The following is a 12,961-nucleotide window of genomic DNA, read 5'->3' as shown; positions in this document are numbered from 1 at the left end:
AGTTATTCTACCAAATATGATTTTGTTGAGGAAGGTTATATCTTATTTATGATTCATTCATTCATTTGCTTAGTGCTCAGTACCAAATACTTTATAGGCTTGTAAATAAGTAGGCCTACTACAGGCCTATTATAAGTACCCAGACCATTTGAATTAGCCTATACTGTTTAATTTCATTTTCAAAAGTCATAATAATTGCACATCTAATTACCAGAGTCAAACGTTTTGTCTTCACAGCTTCCATTTTTTAATTAAAAATAAAGAAATGTATGTAAACTTTATTTTAAATAGGCTATATGGATGGAAACGCAATCAAACGTGTGCGTTTTTAGAAGCTGTAAGTAACAAATCTGTAAAGCAAAGTGTTCTTGAATGCCTTTTAGCCGGGTGATATGCTAATTTCACGTTTAAATAGACTTTTTGGTAGTAAGTATTTCATTATATAGGCCTACGACATTTATTTAAGTGTCGTGTAATCCTCCTGGCCTATTACCAAACATAGGCTACTTTTATATCTACATTTATGTTATAAAACTCATAAAATTTAAAAACCGTTGCATGAAAAACACAACTGAACATAAAGTGCTCTTGAACGCCTCTCTCTCCGGACGCGTAAACGTCAACGCATGTCGAAGGTGAGTTAGCTAACGTCTGTCACTTGCTTTCTTTATAGGTCCATGGTCACTTGGCGACTTTCAAGCTGAAAACGAGCACTCTTCTTACACATTTGCTATTCCACGCCAAACTGTAATGTTTCTGGAGAAATGTGGCAATGTTTGTTTCTCAGCTTAATGTTATTATGCTACATAGGCCTACATACTTTTTAGAAAGGGGCGTATTCGAGTCGCTCGAAATTACAAAATAACAGGTGAATCTGCTTGACGTTACACACTGAGTTGCCAAAATTGCCAGTAACAGGTGAAGTCAGCGATTCTGGAGAACCGTTGTTGCCAAAATCACTTTTTGTATGGGGGATTTTGATGAGATATTCACTGATTTTGACGAAAAAGTGATATTTCAGATGTCCTTGTTTGAACTATCTTCAGAGAGGGCTGAACCATAGCTTTTCCACTTGCATCCTGATCTTATAGGTCCATGATCCTGATGCTACTCGTGCCAAGGAGTCAATTAAACTGATGTCAAACTAACATTAAATGCACAATGTTTGACTTCCGTTTTATTGACTCCTGATGTGTTGTGAACCAATTGAAGGTTTTATGACGTGTTTTATGTGCTAGCTAGGGGAATAGCGAATAGGCCTACGTAGTCCATGAGCCAGGGCCCCAAATTTGGGCCATCGGTATCATTTTGGGGACAAAGGCTCATACTGATTTTTGTGAAGGTATAAACCCCTAGTACTAGAAAAATCACGATAGCAGTGACGGGTTGGTAGCGAAATCACTTTTTTCAGCGTATGAAGTTACTAACCCCCTAAGATAAATTGCGTTTTTGGAATACAGTGTGTATCTGGTTTAGTCTCATGGTATAGGGATATTGTTGATATTTCATAATATGATGCTTGGTATCACTGGAAAGGGGACCTTTAAGGCTTTCATTTAAGCCCAGTACTGGGTCTGTCTGACAAACACAGTGGTCACATGACTTCTTTAAACCAGAAATATAACACGTTTTTTCACAAGTTCCGCCGAAACTGTATGCCTTCTTTTATTCCTGTGGCATGAAACAACACCAGGGACACAAAACTCAACAACTTCAGTACTCAAGGCACTCTGATGATTCAGAAAATGTATTATATACCCATACTATTTATTTGTGAGGGGTGATTTTGAGCCTTCAATTAGACCTGTGCAACAAGCACAAGTCTTCAAAATAGAATGGAGTGGATAGAATGGACAAATAGGGAGCCCTATTAGTCCAGCAGATATCTGAATGCATTTTGCTTTTTTTGATACAAACATGAGCTCTGGCACACTGTTAGAGAATACCCTAAGGAAGATTTTTGGCTATAGGGCCATCACCAATTTCTCCTATGGTTGCTATGGCAATCATTTTAAAAAATGGCCGCCATTTGCTGTTATAGTATCAGTAGCTTGGGTTGTAGAGCACCTAGGATCTTGATTATGGTGTCTAATCCTACATTTTCAAGGATGAAAAAGGCAGTGGTGCTATTTCAAACATGCTAGAAAGTACCCAACTTCATATATCTGGCATTCAGGGAACAAAATTATGGTAAAACCTTCAAATAGTAGCGGATTATGCGTATTTTCATGAAATACAGAATCAGTTCATGAGTTGTGTGCTGACCTTACAGCTCCGGAAAAAATTGAGAGACCACTCCAAAAGTTCAGTGTCTCTTGTTTTACTCTTTAAAGGCATATGTTTGAGTAAAGTGAACATTTTGATTTTATAATATAAACTACCGGTACTGACAACATTTCTACCAAATTCAAAATAAAACTATTGTCATTTAGAGCATTTACAATAAGTGATATAGAGATAAAGATTTAAGAAAAATCCAGACTGGTCTCTTAATTTTTTCCACGACTGTATATACTTACAAGTAAATATATATTTCAAAGCCTGACCAATACATCGGTTTAGCCTGTTTGAGTGGTGTAATTGCTATTTTATCCATGTAACCTACTCTGAGTAATTCAACATTGCTCTAGGTTCCGAAGAAGAAAAAAATTAATTAATTAATAAAAAATTACCACAATGAAAGTACCAGGCAAGGTAAGTTGCAAGCAGTAACTTTTACTCATAAAGTTGTAGGTAACACCCAAAACACATATGCATATTCATCATTTGAAAATACAAAATTGGCCTAATTCTACTTGTACAAGAATGAGGAATGCTAAACTACATACGAACATATCTGGCATTCAGGGAATTAAATCACAATAAAACCATCATCACATTTATAATTGTTTCTGAAAACACAGTCCACCAGAGTGGCAAAGGGAACTAGACGTGCTGCCTTGACACATTAATAATAATAATAATACATTCATTTTATATGGCGCCTTTCAAGGCACTCAAGGTCGCCTAACATGCATAAAACAATTGAGGCAAAAACACAATTAAAACAAGTTTAAAAAGCACAGAGCTTGCAGCAGATTTTCAGTCCATGGGTGAGTATGCCTGCCTAAATAAATGTGTTTTGAGGTGGGATTTGAAGGTGAGAGGTGAGTCCATATTTCTGATGTCCGGGGGAAGGCTGTTCCAGAGGCGTGGGGCGGAGCGGCTGAAAGCTCGAGCCCCCATAGTGGACAGACGAGCTGGGGGGACGTGTAGGTTGATGGAGGAGGCGGATCTAAGTGACCGGGTGGGAGTATTGATTTGGATGAGGTCAGACAGATATGGGGGGGCGAGGTTATGTATGGCATTGAATGTATTGAGGAGGATCTTATATTCGATACGGTGTTTGATAGGGAGCCAGTGAAGTTGGTGCAGGATGGGGGTGATGTGACAGATGGCAGGGGTTTTGGTGATAATACGTGCAGCAGCGTTTTGGACCAGCTGGAGTTTATGGAGGAGTTTGTGGGGGAGACCAAACGGAAGAGAGTTGCAGTAATCCAGGCGTGAGGTGACTAGAGAGTGGACCAAGATAGCGGCGCTGTTGGGAGTGAGTGACGGGCGGAGGCGGTTGATATTTCGAATGTGAAAGTAGGCGGACCGGATGGAGTTGTTGATATGGGTATGGAATGATAGGGTGCTGTCGAGGACGACACCCAGACTCTTAACCTGAGGGGAGGGGGAAACTGAGGAGTTGTCAATGGAGAGGGTGAAACTGGGTTGCTTGGTGAGTGTAAATTTGGAGCCAATGATGGCTATCTCTGTTTTGTTGCTGTTAAGTTTGAGAAAATGGGAGGAGAACCAGGATTTGATTTCCTGTAGGCAGGCACAGAGGGAGGGGGGTGGGAGGGTGGATGAAGGTTTGGAGGAGACATAGAGCTGGGTGTCGTCCGCGTAGCAGTGAAAATTAATGTGATGTTTACGGAATATTTGACCAAGTGGGAGGAGATAGATGATGAATAGGATGGGGCCAAGGACAGAGCCACATTAGCAATGTCCACTGCACCACTTTTTACATCCACAGCAGAGGAGTTCGCGACAGGCCTGGGTCCCTTCTGGAAGTGTTGTACAACCATCATCTGTCCTTAACAGTGACCAGCTTGATAGGCAGACGTCTTTGTGTGCTGAATCAGTGCTGCTAGTGTTGGGGGGAGTCCCTCAATTGATGTTCCTTTCTGGGTGAAGAGCTGCTTCGTGCCTGATTGACAGATCCCTGGCTGCTGCTGCGGTCATATAGCAATACAACAAATCGCTCCAGAGGCTCCATCCAGTTGTCTATGGAGTCAGGTGTGGCAGCAAAGGCACAGAAAGTTATAGTGACATCTTCAAAGCTCCTCCATGTAGCCTATGCAGTTTTCTTACCCCTGCCCCCAAAAGATGACACATCTTGTGTCACATCTTGTAAAGGCATGGAACACCGGCAAGGCTATACATCGTTCTGGACCTAGTGCCGTTGCCATCTCGTGAGCTGCTAAATGCTGAAAACTCTATCCAGCTCCAAAGGCAACCCACAGCTCATTGATGTTGAGAGAGTGGGCTGCAGTTCCTGCCAGCACTAACACATTTTTGTCAACTGTGCGTATTGATACACTGTTATACCCTTCCTTCACAGCATCTCCAAGGTGCAGTAGGATGCGGGTATCAGCCTTCTCATGTGTGAATGGTGCAAGACCTTCTACATCTCGAGACTGAGTGCAGAGGACTTCAGCATGATGGGTGTTAATCACTTGTTTTTCAGTGTTGACGTCTGTCAGGGTAGCAAGGAAGGAGAACAGTTCAGCCTTGTTGTCATCAATGCGAAAAAACTCTGGCCAGTTTCCAGGAATGGCACTCGACGGCTCAACTCTTATACGAACTCCCCTTCCTCTCTTGCTGCATGTTTTAGGCCTGTAGACTGTCAGGGAACTATTGATCCCACACAACATCCACTCTGTTGATATGCTCCAGCTTAGACAGGATGCATGGTGAGAACACCTTCTGTGCATATTCAGAAAATACTCAGCAGCACCAGGTCGTAGCATGTTCACGAGAGCAGCCCCATCAAGTATGTTGACCTGTACTATGGGGTTGGATTTGTTCTGTTGTGATCGAATCAGGTTCTCCAAACAGCCCACCAAGTCTTGGTTCCAGTTCTTAGCTTGCCCATTTGTGACAATGCCGGCGGACATGCCTGGTTTTCTTGCAAAACAAACTCAACCAGACTTCCATCACACATCTGGGATACAATAAAAAGCTGAGAGAACTGGGAGCAGTCACTCTTCAGGGATGAGAGCTGTTGGGACCTGGACTTCTCTCGGACTGGAGGCCGGCTGAATAAAGGGAGGCTGTTCCTTTTGATGGGATCTTTGAATGCCAAAGCAAATAACCAAGGCACGATCTTGGTCAGGGCATCTATATAGAGCTGGAAGTTGGCCTCTCTTATTGATCAAACATATATATCATTAACTCTATTTCCAGCTGCAGGACAATGGACCAGAAGTGGAATGGGGGACATGACAAAGCTCTTTCACTGCACCAATCTTCCAAGGACATAGGATTATTTCCCTCCTCCTGGTCATTTATGTAATCAGTGAAAGCCCTCTGCAGGAGAAGATATAGGCTGCTGGCTGTGACCTGATGAGCAAGGCGGGTGGGTGTCACGTGACAGGCTTTCAGAAAGGAATCAGCTGTCCCTGTTGTAGCAACTCCAGCTTGCACAAGTGCTCTTGTCCACCCGCTACCCTCCAAGATGTGTCATCTTTATGTGGAACCCACCAAACATCAAAATAAAGTTATCTTCACCATGAGCTGCTGGTCAAGTCCACTGGATTTGTTTTGCCACCGCGTACAGAGGTTGATCAAGAGTGATGATTGTTACCTGACCAGGACTAAGAATCTCCACTGCCTTCTTCACCACATTCAAAAATGGCGAATCATGGCGACAAGATTTGGCTTGGTCATAGAAAAGGGGAAGTAGAGAAGTGAATGTGACACTGCTCTTTGGTATTGCATATGGTAGTTGAAGGCTTGCGTGGTATGCAGCCCATGAGATGGTTTCATCCCCTTGGAGGGTGTCAGTGGCCAGCACAGTTTTCATCTGCTCGAGCCACTTGTGAAATAAACAAGTGCAGTGGGTGATGCTGTATTTATTCATTAGGGCTGAAGTAGTTTCATTAGTGTGATAGTAGTCCTTGTGTTTAACGGGCATACTAGTAAAATGTAACATACCTGTATTCGTTCTGCATGGCTTGAGGCATCAGCTGACAGTCTACTTTGTTGGGACCCTCAACCTTTGGTATAGGAGGATCCTTTCTGAGCAGAGCAACAGGGGGCACATTGGTGTAAGTGTCTGGCAGTTGAGATGCCTTTCTCTTGGGACCTCTCTGAGTGTTGTCTGGATTGGCAGCAATATTCCGCTGAATCCCAGTGAAAGTGTTGCTTGGATGTTGGAAGAGGGAAATCCCAGTTCCATGAAACGAGTCCTGTGCACTATAAGAACTGCGATTGCGCTCAATATTGTCCACTGCAGCAGTTGTAAACAAGCCACCCTTAAGTTGAGGACGACAGACAGCTTTTTCCACCTCATAATGATTACAGATCATGTTTCCAAGTTCTGTGGAGATGTCAACATGGTTGTTGTGCTTTAGTATGATTGTTGTATAACATAGACATACCATGTAGAACACCATTTTAAACCCCTGTTTGCAAAACCATTCAGCTAATATAGACAGTGTGAGATCAACTGTGAAGATCCCTCTCCATTGATGGCGAGCCTCTCAGTGTGATCCTTCCAGGACGAGGAACCGACCCATGAAATACTCCACATGTGGTAGGGCCGTACCAGTCGCCAGGATACACACATCCATTTGACTGCTACACACATCCTTTCCAATAACTGTCACAGGACCAGTAAAAGACAGTTTAACAGAGAACCACTGCCAGTGATTGATTAACCGGAAGTGATCACAAAACAGATCGACTAAAAGGACTATTGACAACACTCATTTATTTTGATTTGCCCATATTTTTATGTTCAAATGATGAATATGCATATGTGTTTTGGGTGTTACCTACAACTTTATGAGTAAAAGTTACTGCTTGCAACTTACCTTGCCTGGTACTTTCATTGTGGTAATTGTTTATATCACTTAGCTCCTTCGGAACCTAGAGTAATGTTGACTTACTCAGAGTGGGTTACACGGATAACATAGCAATTACACCTATCAAACAGGCTAAACCGATGTATTGGTCAGGCTTTGAAATAGATATTTACTTGTAAGCATATAAGGTCAGCACACAACTCATGAACTGATTCGGAATTTCATGAAAATACGCATAACTCCGCTACTACTTGAAGGTTTTACCATAATGTTGTTCCCTGAATGCCAGATATATGAAGTTGGGTACTTTCTAGCATGTTTGAAATAGCACCACTGCCTTTTTCATCCTTGAAAATGTAGGATTAGACACCATAATCAAGATCCTAGGTGCTCTACAACCCAAGCTACTGATACTATAACAGCAAATGGCGGCCATTTTTTAAAATGATTGCCATAGCAACCATAGGAGAAATTGGTGATGGCCCTATAGCCAAAAATCTTCCTTTGGGCATGCTCTAACAGTGTGCCAGAGCTCATGTTTGTATCAAAAAAAGCAAAATGCATTCAGATATCTGCTGGACTAATAGGGCTCCCTATTTGTCCATTCTATCCACTCCATTCTATTTTGAAGACTTGTGCTGGTTGCACAAGTCTAATTTAAGGCTCATAATCACCTCTCACAAATAAATAGTATGAGTATATTATACATTTTCTGAATCATCAGAGTGCCTTCAGTACTGAAGTTGTTGAGTTTTGTGTCCCTGGTGTTCTTTCATTCAACAGGAATAAAAGAAGGCATACAGTTTCGGCGGAACTTGTGAAAAAACGTGTTATATTTCTGGTTTAAAGAAGTCATGTGACCACTGTGTTTGTCAGACAGACCCAGTACTGGGCTTAAATGAAAGCCTTAAAGGTCCCCTTTCCAGTGATACCAAGCATCATATTATGAAATATCAACAATATCCCTACCATGAGACTAAACCAGATATACACTGGATTCCAAAAACGCAATTTATCTTAGGGGGTTAGCAACTTCATACGCTGAAAAAAGTGATTTCGCTACCAACCCGTCACTGCTATCGTGATTTTTCTAGTACTAGGGGTTTATACCTTGCCAAAAAACCATGATAGCAATTGTCCCCAAAATGATACTGATCAACCCCCCTGGCTCATGGACTAACGTGACCTTAGACCCATGGTTAAGGCTCAGTGCAGTGGGCTATTTATCTAGTCTTAAAAACCATATGCCTAAATTAAGGTTTACAATTACAGATCAACCACATTTTTTAGTTGGCAATATAAGTGAACCATTTTGATTTTGAGAAGTTGGGATTGTTTAGAATCAGTAAAATCTTCATTTAGGTGTATTCTTTGAAATAGTTGTGATATAACTGTTTGTTCTAGAGAACTTGTAGTGCTTTTACGGGTGCTTGAACCCTTGTTTAAAGATTCACATAATGCTCAATTATTGTTGACACTTTAGTAACTTTTATAGGAGTATGACGTTTGAGCTTTTATGTGAAAGTCATTTTAAAATGGGCTTGAATCGTGAAACAAATTCAAGGCTTTATGAAAGATGTATGAGCATAGGCTACATTTAGGCACTAAATACTTACTTTAAATGAAGAAAAGATGGCTTCTTGTTTACATGAGGACTATCACTTTATGTGAAAATATCTCTGAGTCATCTAAAAGTTTAGGTGAGCTGCCTAGAAACTTATATTGTACATGGAAATTCTAAATTATAAAATAAAATAGAAGGTAAAGATGTGCTAAATATATAACATTAAGCAGGCTTTTTGCTGTTACAGTGCTGCATATTACTCCATAATTAGCTCAAACATAGCCACTACAGTCAACTTCCAGAAAATACATGCTCAGACTAATTTCCAAACCAACATAATTTGAGATTCCGGCAACAGTATCTGCTTAGTGTCCTCGTAGAGCATCTGACCAGCAAGCTAGTCACCCTCCAATGCTGCACAAATAATCCATTCGACCCAGTATTGGACACAACAAAGACACACAGTGTTTGTTCCTACCTCCTGAAGTGCAAGTTTTCATCAGTGTGGGTTGGAACGATCTTTAAAAACTTTTCCTCGCTGCATTTAGAAGCATTTGGTACAAGCCTACTAAAAAAATCCAACTTTGTTCTCATCCTTGTGTAATGTTTGCAGAACCTGTCATTCTTTCTGAGATTTATAGCAGGTTATAAAATCCTTTGTAGCTCTGAAGTAATAAGTCAATCTATTGATTTGATGATCTGCAACAACTTTGGAAATCAATTGTTTAAATTATTTACTAAGCGAAAAAATGTCAAACTATTTCTAGTTCCAACCTAATTTCCAGGTTCCAACCTTTTTTATGTTTGGAACCTTTTAATATATTTGATCTTTGGGTTTTCATTGGACGAAAAAGGTTATTTAAAGACGTCATCTTCAACTCAACACTGAGTATTTTTCATTATTTTCTGTTAGTTCTCACTAGAAACGAATCAATTCATAATCAGTACGTAAATGTATTTTAAGACTTCCATGTTATAATTTACATAACATTTTCCACATACAATCTGTCAGATGACCAGCCTAGATTCCTCACACACACAGAGCCTCTTTATTGACCCTTTTATAATCATGTTTTACAGTTGAACTTGAAACAGTAAGGGAACCTCCCTGCGGTCTGGTTAGTGTGAGAGGTCGTATCAGTGGCCTGTTAATCAGTGCTGTCTGTGCTGTGTGTGACAGAGTCTGAGGATGAAGATCGTAGTGTTGGGAGCCACCGGACAGACTGGACTTCACCTGGTCAACCAGGCGCTGCAGCAGGGACACACAGTCACTGCTGTCGTCAGGAACCCGGCAAAGATCACCACGCACCATGAAAACCTCAAGGTAACTTTGTGTTAGTGCATGTTGTTGTGCTGCTGCTGCTTCCTGCATGTTGGATTCAAAGTTCAGGGAGTGTGTTGATGGCATTATCATGATTGAGGGTTATGTTATGACTCAGCTAAAAGTACAAAGCCACAAATGTTCTTGTAGGTTAAACTTCTGGGTGTGATAAAAATGTGGACTTCGACGATAAGCTTGGTGTTATTCTATATTTTTATCACTGTTTACAACTTGTTCTACCGTGTACATTGTTATTGCCTTTTGCAGGAATGACTTTCTATACCGGTCCTCAATACAGCAAAGCTAAAGGAGCCTCCCGATAAAAACACTGGCTAGTAGTGCGTGCTGCTGTCCATTGTCTTCAATGGCTTTCTCTCCAAAACTAACTCTTATGCTCAGAGCGAAGAGCAGAGTAGTTAGTCTTCAAAAGAAACCAATCGGCTTTTGGCCACAGAGAGTTGAAAAGGTACTGAAGGACAATGTTGGTCTCCTAATGAGATATAGCAAAAGTGTACAATAGCACCAGCCTTTTCCTTTGATAGATTTTTTTTTACTTGTGAAGGTCTTGTTTTAACCATTCATCCTTCACATTAAACCAGAGGGGTTCCTGAATCCTGATAATGAACTACTCCTGAAAAGTTAAAAAGGAAAAAAAAACTCCTCAGCATTATTAGTTTTTCCATTGTTTTTGCTGCTCTCAGGTGGTGGAAGCTGATATTTTCTCAGCGCCCAGCCTGACGTCTCATTTGAAAGGCCAGGATGTGGTGATGTCCTGCCTGGGTTTCCAGGCCTCCTTCTTCTCTGCGGTGACGGGTTACACTCTGTCCATGACCGGAGTCCTCAGTGCCATGAGAGAAAACAGAGTCAACAGGCTCATCACCATGACCTCCTGGTACACTGAGCGTAAGGGCAGAACACACAATGAGGCTTTATGGGATTTGACCATGAAATACATTTTTTCTAGTACATTAATATCAATGGCATGTTCTAAGAGTTGTTTTTTTGTTGATATAAATGCACAGAGCCACTGGTCAGACTGCACACTCTTTGTCTGATTCGATATTGGAGTAATATATCGAAACGGAGTCTGTAAAATCTGTTACATGGTTGATTTGTCACTGGAAGAGCAGAACATATTTGTATAATCTTACATTCCGAACATCAAGTTTAAAGTGCTAGAATTAAAACCATTTATAAATGAACAAAATAATGTATTATATTTTTTTATTTTTTTGAATCTGCTGTTACTTCTTATTACAATGAATATGAGCACCTGAAATAATATTTTTTTCATTTCACAATTCATAGTTACTCACAGTATTAGAACATTGGTCTTTACAATAAAGGAACTCTTACCAGAATATACTTTTTTATTTTTATTTTTACAGATTCTTGATGAATTTTGATTTCTATTCAACGATTGATTGATTTCCTGATTTTTCTCTTTTGTCGGCAGCCAACTCTGGCACGCAGTCACCTTACGTGATCCGGTTCCTCTTGCTGCCGATGATCCGAAGCGTCCTCACCAACATGTATGAGATGGAGCAGGTCCTACAGAAGACTGAGGACATCAACTGGACCGTGGTTCGCCCGCCTGGCCTCAAGAACCTGCCGGCCTCAGGTGAAAGATGACAAGCAGTCAACAGCCAACTGAGAAAACTAATGTATAAACAGACTCAAGAACAGAGCAGTTATTTAACAAGCACAAACATGGTAAATGCACAATGTTTACACCACCAAGAACACACAAGCTTCATTTGTTCTGCCTCAGGATCCACTTTGACATAGTTCACGCTCATTACCACATGCTCTCATGACATAATACAGGGTTTTTATATATACGATCAGTTTTTTAGGCCAAGTTTGGAGGTTCATTCAGGCACGGCAAGTTTATTTCTATAGCACAATTCAGACTCAAAGCCATTCAAAGTGCTTTACAGGGGCATAAAATACATCAAGATTAGACATTAGAAATTGCATTTAAGAGATAATAAAAACGAAAAAACAAATACAGGCAGACCCATTTCCAGAAACATTGGATTTCTTCTACACCGATCACGGTTTAAAGACGGGTTTAAACCATTTCAATCTCTGTGTCCTCCACAGCATCGGAGTTCATGACCCATGAGGGATACTTCGTGCCCGATGTCAGTGGCAGCTCAGTGGCCAGAGGAGACGTGGCTCGCTTCATGCTCTCTCTGCTCAACAGCAATGCCTGGCTCAAGAAGGCAGTCGCCATCACAACCAAGTGAGGAAGAAGAAGAGAGAGAATGCAGGTTCACAGTGCTAAAAACCAAACTGTATTTATTTACTCACCAGTGTCTTCTTGTACAGAGCCATGCAGTTATTTGATTCCTCCACCCCAATAGAGATATAGAGATACATGGAATGTTTTGGTAGACACATTGCAAAAATTAAAGCTGTAGCCATGAACGTTTTATATCAACAATTAGTTAAATAATCTTAAAAGGGTTTTCTTGAGAAAATAATCACTAAATTCAATTCACCTCTATTGTATTGAATGAGTAGAAAGATATGTCTTAAACCAGGCAAACAAAATCCGAACTATCCTCATTGTTATTGAGCTTAGGAAGAAAAAGCGCTGTTTTGGCGAACTAAACCTTATGATTAAACACTTCTACTGGTTATAATGGTGTAACTTCCTTAAACAGCCTAATCCATATAAGCTATGAATTTTGTTCTTGTTGGAAATATTTTTGTTTTTTTATGTTTGAAAACCTTCCATCCATATGAGAACCATTTATTCTTGATGGTGTTTCTACTGATTGTAGTACATGATTGCATCCGCATGGGGGCAGTGCTGTGCCATATCTGGTAGCTGTAGGAGAAAATCAACTGCATAGACAACATTTCCATTGTTGTTTTACTTACAGCTACTTGTTGATATCTCAAGAATGAATGAAAATCGTCATATAATTAATATGCATTGTATATTCTGTA

At 40.6% G+C, this 12,961-nt stretch overlaps 1 protein-coding gene across 1 annotated transcript; it reads left to right on the top strand.

Annotated features, from left to right (window-relative positions):
- Nucleotides 1-615: 615 nt before the first annotated feature.
- LOC307258211 (flavin reductase (NADPH)-like) lies at nucleotides 616-12,928 on the top strand. Its single transcript, XM_080037665.1, has 5 exons — nucleotides 616-635; nucleotides 9,860-10,003; nucleotides 10,702-10,903; nucleotides 11,457-11,621; nucleotides 12,107-12,928. The coding sequence occupies exons 1-5, from the start codon at nucleotides 627-629 to the stop codon at nucleotides 12,250-12,252; spliced, it is 666 nt and encodes a 221-aa protein (XP_079893791.1). The 5' UTR covers nucleotides 616-626; the 3' UTR covers nucleotides 12,253-12,928.
- The last annotated feature ends 33 nt before the right edge of the window (nucleotides 12,929-12,961 follow it).

Source organism: Ammodytes marinus (assembly GCF_949987685.1).
Source record: "Ammodytes marinus genome assembly, chromosome: 2".
Classification (NCBI taxonomy): domain Eukaryota; kingdom Metazoa; phylum Chordata; class Actinopteri; order Uranoscopiformes; family Ammodytidae; genus Ammodytes; species Ammodytes marinus.
Note: the sequence above shows the minus strand (reverse complement) of the source record. Positions and strands in the feature narration are given on the sequence as shown.

Coding starts and splice junctions, on each gene's coding strand:
- LOC307258211 (XM_080037665.1), top strand. Junction 10,004..10,701: donor CGCACCATGAAAACCTCAAG/GTAACTTTGTGT, acceptor TGCTGCTCTCAG/GTGGTGGAAGCTGATATTTT. Junction 10,904..11,456: donor GACCTCCTGGTACACTGAGC/GTAAGGGCAGAA, acceptor TTTTGTCGGCAG/CCAACTCTGGCACGCAGTCA.